The 9,031-nt window shown below is 31.4% G+C and overlaps 1 protein-coding gene across 1 annotated transcript; it reads right to left on the minus strand.

The window, feature by feature from the left end:
* Positions 1–2,296: 2,296 nt before the first annotated feature.
* On the minus strand, positions 2,297–5,175 carry LOC107489263 (peroxisomal adenine nucleotide carrier 1; the record flags this gene model as incomplete). The annotated part of the gene is given in 5 exon segments (XM_016110018.1): positions 2,297–2,986; positions 3,073–3,218; positions 3,326–3,472; positions 3,815–4,046; positions 5,012–5,175. Coding segments are annotated over 5 exon segments (948 nt in total). The 3' UTR covers positions 2,297–2,706.
* Positions 5,176–9,031: the final 3,856 nt, after the last annotated feature.

Here is a 9,031-nt window from a genome sequence, read left to right on the forward strand (position 1 = left end):
CTCATCTATCTTTACCTAATAAAGAGTGTCCCTAATGATAAGGAGACTTAGCTGTGCTTTTTTTTTTTTGGTCGAACTTAGCTGTGTTTTGAGTAGTTCTCGCAGAAACAATCTTACGATATGTTTTGCTTAGGTGCTAATTAGCTACCGTCTATAAGCTACAAGCTAGCACATGAGCCTTTCATAGGCCCATTAACTATTTCATAAAAGTCTCGTTAGCCATTCAAATGTTTTTGACAATTAAGTTTAATTATGTTAGTCCAAATCCAATAAAACTCACTCACATAACATGTGCATAAAATTATGCTATTCTTCTTATTCATGTTTCTTTTTTGTATTTTTTCATGTGCCTCTTCCTTTTTTTATTGGTATTGATGTTGCGTTTTATTTTTGTTTCTTCTTCTTCTTTTCTTTTTTCTCATGTGATATTGCGATATTTTTTTATTTTTTTTTGTTTTATTCTTTTTAAAAGAACAAAACAAAAAATTTATGAAAAAATGAAATAAGAATAAGAAAAAGATGAAAAAGAAAGAGAAGAAACAGGAAGATGAAGAGAAAAAGAAAGAGTTAAGCAAAATTTATCAGAACAATAATACCAAAATTTCTTAATAATAACACATAAATTTTTTCGTTTTGACACCAAAATTTTGCTTTAAAAATATAAAATTGTCATTTTTTTAATGCTGTATTTTTTTCTTTTTTTATTCTTCTTTTCTTTCTTATTTTTTCTTTTAGTAGATCTACTTATATTATATTTGAATGAACTTGTTTGTACTGTATTGCAATCTTATTTAGTTGAATAAATATAAGTTCTTTCTTTTTCGATTGATTTTGCAACATTATGTGTTTCTTCTTCTTTTTCTTTATTTGATTTTTTTTATTCTTGTTAAGAGTGTAAAACAAGAATTATGAGAAGAAAAAATAAAAAGGAGAAGATGAACAAGAAAAGAAGAAAATGATGATAATGAAGAAGAAGAAGAAGGAAGAGGAGGAGTTTTGAGTTATCATTAAGTAATTTCAGTACATTCTGGATTCAATTTCAGTGCATTCTAGATTTAAATAAGGTGTACTTGGTTTGAGCTTGTTTTGAAATGAATTTGTATGTCGTCATCATTAAGAATTTCAATGCATTTTGATTTGAACTGTAATACGTATAAGAAAAAGACGATGATGATGACAATAATGATATTGATAATAATGATAATAAAGACGATGACGATGAAGATAGAGGAGAAGGAGGAGGAAAAAAAAAAGAGGAGAAGAAATTCAAATAAAAAAAGAGAAGGGGGAGGTGGTAGTGGTGGCGACAACAGGTGTGAAGAAGAAGAAAATGCAGCAGCAACATGAGTAAAAAAGAATGCGCACACATAAATTTAAAACCCGATAACAACTTAATTAGATATTTTACTTGGTCGTGGAGCTTTTCTCTTTTTACAAACGGTAAAGAAAGTGTGTTACAGACTTGCAATAAATTGTTGGGGCTTTCATAGGCCTCCATAGTATTGAACTATTGATACTAATGCTGCATGTCATTAATTCTGCTAGTGATGCATATATTACGTATCTAGCACTAATATTTTGCCAAAGGTGAAAGTACATGCAAGAAGAAATAGAAAGGAGACTGCGGATGATTGCGTACCATTTTCTTCTGTATTTAGATGCCATGTCCCTTCATGGTTGAACAAAACATGGATTCAGAGGCTAGATAAGACAACATCAAGTATTCACCATATTACAATTGTTCACTATAGTCCAATCATATTACAAAAGCTAAAATAAAGATCAAATTTGCATCACTAGTCACTCATGTCAGCCATTGGTTTTGGACAACATGATGAACACCCTTCCAAACCAGCTTGTTTAGCACAACTTTATGAAACATCCAAACAAGACTAGATACAAGACGCAGAGAAACAATCAAGTAATTCAAAATGAAATCTAAACCAACATCTTACATGTGAAAAATAAATGCTAAAATTCAATGACAAGAAGAAACAGAACATGCAACCAGACACACCAGAGGGACGCAAAAGAAGATGCAGTTTAAGAAATCATCCTAAGCAACCTAATTTTATTAACATAGCTCGATGAATTTCAGGAGAATGAGTGACAAACTGGAGAGTAGGAAAAGTTATCCATCTAAAATAAGAAACAGAAAGAAAGCATGAAAACAAAAGAAACTTACTAATGCAATATGTAGCTCCATTTGAGAGTGAAAGACTCACTCGAAAAAAAGGGGCATAGAACTATGGGTACTTAGTAACATACTAAAATGAAATCTATCACACTTGAAAACTAGGAAAACTTACTCAAAATTTATAAATAGGGAATAAATGTGAGTACATACACAAAAAAAGGGTGCTTATTTGTAAAACTCCTAAGCTACTCTTAACTAACACCCTTCTAATTCAAGGTTTCACAGCATATACATCAGCCAAACCCAAAACAAGAAATGAAACAAATCAATACTAACAACGCATTTATCTTGAAGAGTTTCTTCATTGCTTAACTCTATCAGTATTTCCTTAATTTCTTGGAGTAGTCATTCTATATCAAAACCTATGGAAAGAGGACCAACGAGAAGTCATAATTCATTTTCGATGCCTTAGCTTCAGAAAAATGACTCTTTCGGTAGACATTGCACCAACCGTAATCCACTATCCACAATGGATTGAAGCTCCTTCCTCCAATAACCACTATTATAACTTACAAGTTTTTTACCCTAGGGCTAGGGAGTAATAGAAACCTTCTAATTGCAAGTATAAGAACCCAAGTGGTGGCAGAAATCTTTTCCTTGATCATTAGGAGGAGTGCTGAGCTCAAAACGGTTTTTAAAATCTGAGCCTTCAATCCTTTGAAATATCCCAATATGCCCTCTGCTTTCCAAATTCCATAGAGTACTGCAGAGATTGTTTTCTGTTGTTTCTTAATCTCTTTTTTGGTGTTTGCTTCCTCTGAGTTTGCAGATTGAATGATGACTTTGCACCTATATGCAAAAACAAGAGCTCAGAACGGTCCTAGGAAACAAAGTTCACAAGCCAAACAAAAGTAGCAGTGAACAATTTTATACACCTGATGGCTGGATAAGTTAAACAGGTAGCCACACTCTTGGAAATTGCACCCAAAACAAACGCCATAAATGCAGAAAGGGATGCTTTATCATCTTTGTTTTGTTTATTCTTCAGTGCTCGTTGTTTCAGCTGGTCAAACACTGTATACTGAAGGATATGATAATTACACATTAAGCTATTTCTGTCTCAAGAGAGATTTCCAACTGAAATGTAACTTAACAGAAAGAACATGCACAGGCTACAGATTACTTTACCTGAATTGCAGGATTAGAGGTCAGTAACAAGGAAATGCTGAGGCCATCGAAAGCATCACTCCAGGTGCCTTCGGTAAGGGTGTGCAATAGCCCTTTAGACTTTCCAAAGTCACTTGTCTGCATCCTTGAAGAAGCTGTATCCAGGGGCTACATAGTCATCAATGAGATTCTCTTGTATTAAACTTAATAAGTTACCATATAAATCATGCAAAAACAGAAAATAATGTGTTATAGATTGTAACATATAATAGAGTAAACACCCATATAAGTATCACAAGCTTAATAGAATAACATGTTTTTTATTCCCCTGTAACAAAATGATGGAAACTATTTTATTCTAAAGTTGCATTAGATCCTCTCCTTTGGGTTCTATATACCTTGACACCCTAACCATAAAAGATTTGAATCACAACTTCATCATAGCTCAGACAGCAATACACACATACTAATAATTGGTATAGATACTTGGAAGAGTTAATGCTGCCTCACCTGAGTCACAACAGCTGTGCAAGCCCCAGCAGCAGCAGCAATTAGCAAGTTTGCTCTTGTTCCGATAGACTTGTATCCACTCTTTTCCAGATACAGTCTTTTAAAGTAGCTATAACCATAGAAGTAGACAAACTGTGAAATGAAGGACTGGAGATTCTTTGTTCCGAGGCCCTGGTAAAGCGAAAGCACCTGGCGATTTGCTATTGCCTCCAATAACACATCAGAGAGATTCCTGAAGAATTAAGAGCAAATTAAATGAAATTACAAGTATATTAAAAAAAAAAAAACAAACATCCCACCAGATACATACATTATTTGTTAATTAACCCTGCATATTCAGCAAGAATACAAAAATTTGATCTTTATAACACAGTTTTCCTCAATTCAATCTCTCTACTAATTTTGTCACTTCATTTCTTAATGATTAATGTTGATCCAGATTGGTGCTTATATACATTCTAGAAGCTTAAATTTAAAATCAAGACTATGCAGACGACCAATTAATGTTTTTCAAAAAGCACACCCAGGGCCACTCTTTTTGTACTCCATCCCATTAGGGAAAACAACAACTACTAAACTGTCAATTTGGACAAAGTAACATGTTTAGATACATTATTTTTAACACACAACTTTGTACAAATTGACCCCTTTTTAAAGGAGGTAATATGAATTATGGGACATTTATATCAAAGCTCAAAAGCTCTACCTCTAATTCGGACCTTCTGTAATGCAAAAAGGGGCCAACATAAACGAAACTAGAATCATTCCAACAGTTTGAACGATAAAACTTGATCATATATAAAGTTGCACCTTTCATGTTCCCAAAGAAAGTACCATATATTCTTGAATAGGTACATGAGAAAAATGGGATACTAATACATAGCCAGAAATACATGAAACTAAAAAAGAAGGGCAATTATGCAGGTAGCTGGTCTCACAATAGATAAAAAACTATAACACAAATACTCAATATGAATCATAATAAAAAAAATGAATTGATTCGACGTTCTTCTCCGCATGATCAGTTCAGAGCGTTGAAGCACTGGATAAAATTCAACCGATATTAACAAGAGAATTGAGAATCGAGAACAAAGATTGAATTATGAATGAAAGGGATCAAAAGTGGGGGAATTATCGCAAAGATAATAATAATAATAATAAGAGAGAGAGAGAGAGATGGGGTAGTTGGATGTTTACTTGTATCTTTGGCGGCCATGGGAACGAGCCTCAGCTTGATACTTGGTCTTGCAGGTGTCGAGAGGGTAGAGGATGGTGGTGCTTAAGAGTGATCCAATGGCACCGGAAGTGGCCTCCGCCAGCGACTCCAGATCCACGTTCATCTTCTTCTTCTTCCTCTTCTTCTTCCCGGATCACAGAGAGATGAAAAGAAAACAAGGAGAGAGAAAAATGACAACTTGGTAGGTTGATATCATATTAATATTCACATCAATACAATATTAAATACTATATAGAACAGTAGTTGTCTAAGGATTTTTTTTCTTTTATTTAAATAAAATAAATATAGAATTTACCGGACATCAACAAAATTTATTATTTTTAATTAATATTTAATCAATTTAAAATATTATAAATTAAATTTTAAAATTTAAATTTAAAATTTTAAATTCTAATAATATAAAAGTTATATGTTAGTCCAAAATATTAACTTAAATCGATAAAATATATTGATCCTAATATTTTTTTTACGTATCAATTTTAGTAATTTAAATTGAATTTTGTTGAGTTAAGAAATTAACTAGATTAATTAATGATGATAAATATTAATTTATTGGGCAAATTAAATAATTAGTTTTGATTATTTTGGTTGAAGTGATGCAGGCCACAAATCAATTCAGTAGCCCAATTGGATAAAATTAGATCAAGGCTGATAGGCTGATAACAAAAGCATAAGCCCAAAAGAAAACAAAGAAAGGAACCAACGGGCCAAACAAATCAAACCCGATCCAAGACCCTGTTCATCAACCCAAGTTGATCCTACCAAACTTCTCATACAAGATTGAAGTTTTCACTCTCTTTTATTGCTTCGGTCAGCAACAAAACACAAAAAAGAGAGCTTCATCCTTCCTACTCATTTCATCAAAGAAGAAAGAAAGAGAAAGTTTAATCTCAAAGGCCTCATATTTGATGAAGTGAGCCCATATTCATAAACAAGCCCATTAGGTGATCCAAGTCTATTCCTTATCTAACTTAGTGGCTAACCAAGTAACCAAAACTCATTTGCATCTGAACTAATCCCTTCTCCACGGAACCAACTCTCTGTTCTCGTTCTTTTCTTCTCTCACCCACGCATGACAAGATGGCTATGCTAGGGTTCACATCCTAGAAGAAAAGGAGAGTTCTTGGTCGCAAGTTTGGTCTTTCGGATAATACACAAAAAGAAAAAGAGAGAGAAAGCTTCCTTTGCTGCTCATTTTATCAAAGAAGAAAGAAAGAGAAAGCTTAATCATAAAGTAAAGATCTAATCACCCACATCAATTCATATTAAACTGAGTCAGAAATTAAAAGGTGATTTATTTCCATTTGCATGCAACTTACTTTCTTCACTTTATCTCAAATCTTCTGCTTTACCATTTTTGGATAAATGAAAAAAATGTTCTCTGTTCTACACTGTTGTGCATCCACGGTCACAAGTGTATCTTGGGGACCAAGTTAGTTTTCAATGGCTGAGATAGGATTTTACCATTGGAAATATCTGTTTATGATGTCATGAGACTTTCGGTCAAGAAAGAATGTCAGACTCAAACTTTCAATTTGGGGATTAACTGGGAAAAAGGTGATGTGGTGTGTTGGTGAAGCTCAAGGCTCAAGGAGTTGACCTAGAAAGAAGAACCAAGCAACATGCAAGGAGATAAAAGAAGACTTTCTGCTCATTTAGAACTAAAGAGAGAAAAATCAGAGTTTGAGAATAGTGTTCTGCAAAGAAGTTTTTCTATTTGGATAATGCTTTCTTTCAAAGAAGCATTCGGCCAATACTGAAGAACTGTATCTGAGGTTTGCAAATCTGATTTTGCACATAGCTAAGAGGCTGTTGATGAAGTCAATCTCCTTCATGTTTTACAGATTGTGGTGTACTTTTCTATGTTTATCTTTTTGTAATTTCTTGTGAGAAAAGGCATAAGTGAGAAGCTCAAGTAAAAGCCATGAGTGGAAAAAGGTTGAGTGATACACTTGAGAGAAAAGTCTAGAGTTATTTTTTGATTTCTTTAGGTTAGTTAAGTGTCTTGTATCTTGTACCTGTAAGGTATCCCTTTCTTAGTTGGGTTAGCACTAAGAGTGAATAGTTGGGTGTTAGCATAGCCAATGTCAAGTTAGGTTAGAACTTGAGTGTGAAATTGGTGTATGTAATACTTTTAACTATAGTAGAAATTCCTCCATTGTTGTGGAGGAGACTGGACGTAGGTTGCATAGCACAAGGCAACCGAACCAAGATATATGCTGGTGTTAGCTTTTCTCTTCTCTACTGTGTTCTGTTTTCTGATATTCATGAGACAAAAATAAATTGTCTCATAAATTTTCACTACTGAGTACAAACAGAATCAGAATTAAAAGTTTGATTTAAAAAGGTCATAACAGCAATTTAAAAGAAAGGCATAGATTCAACCCCCTTCTCTAAGCCTATCACAATCTTTAAATTTAATTAAATAAAAAAATTAAAGTAAACTCATTTAATATAAATGATAACAAATTATACCTTTTGAATTGAGTTTATCTTAATTTTATAATCAATACGAAATTCCAAATCATATTATAAATACCAATTTTTTTTCTTTTTCATACTAATTAATATTTCGTTCTCCAAAATTACACATGTCTCATTCCATACTTCATAGTGCATGTTTGGGCGCCATTATTTTATTAAAAAAATCTTTTTTTATTTTTTAACGTATTTGACAAATTTCTAATAGTAAAAGTAAAAACACTAGTAAAATAAAAAAAAATATTTTTTTTGAGAAGCTGTTATTTACATTTTTTTAAAAGATCTTTTTTCCTTTAAAAAAAAGATGTTTTCATGTAATAAATAAACAAAAAAGTACTTTTATATTGTTATACCAAAACCTAATTAGTCACCAAAAAAATACCCAAACATAATTAATAGATAAAAAGATCTTTTTACATGAGATATTCAAACATAATGTGTAATTTTCTTTATTTCTATCTATTTTGATAAATTATATATTTATTATTTTTAGATAAAAATAATCCTGGTATCTAACTATATTAACTTTGTTATTTTTTTCATTACTTAAAAGATTTACAATTTTTAAAAATAGTATATCAAAATTAATTCGTTTATAACAATATTATTTCAGTTGAGAAGATATTTTCTATGTAAATTATCAATCAATTATTTTAATTTATTTAGTATTAATATATTTTAATTATTCTATAAAGTAATATATTTTGTTAAAATTAGACACTTGATATAATAAGTAGACGACACATTCCAATTACATATATATGAGGAGAATGAAAATAAAATAAAAAGGAGGGTGGTCAATGGCTCCAAAGGAATACAACAATGAAAAGGAAAGGAAAACGAAAAGGAAAATATGGATTAAATGTTAGGGATTTTGGACCTATGCGGCTATGCCGCTATGCGTCTTACAAAGATGGTTGATAAAGCATGGGACGGCAGCACCTATATCGTTGTTTCTCGGAAATAGGAAAAGAAGAATAAGAATATACTTTCAACTCAATATTTTGGCTGTCAAGATATAAAGATTAATATTTTAATTATCTATTTTATACGACGGTTAATTTATAATAAATAATACCACATATAAAATTGAAATTTAAAGTATTGTGTCAATATTTTATATGAAAAAAATTTTGTTAAATACTTACTCAATATTATTAAAAAACATTTTTAATAATAATAATAATAATAATTTTGTTGCCGAAATGGAACAGCAACAAGCGAGCAAAGAAAACGTGGGTGCCGTGTTCATTCCTATTCCGTGTGCTGTGTGTATACAAGCAGCATATTCTAGACAATTTTCTTTTATTAGTTTGGTATTATTTGTCGTTTATAGTGACAATAGGTAGAATAAGAGAGAATTTAGATTCAAATATCTAATTTTAATTTTATTTATAAATTTATAATATGTCAATTTTAATTTTATTCGTTTTTAATTTGTAGATATTTAATTTTATTTGTGAATTATTAAAAAATATAATATTCAATAATTTCATGAG

Source organism: Arachis duranensis, chromosome 5, assembly GCF_000817695.3.
Source record: "Arachis duranensis cultivar V14167 chromosome 5, aradu.V14167.gnm2.J7QH, whole genome shotgun sequence".
NCBI lineage: Eukaryota > Viridiplantae > Streptophyta > Magnoliopsida > Fabales > Fabaceae > Arachis > Arachis duranensis.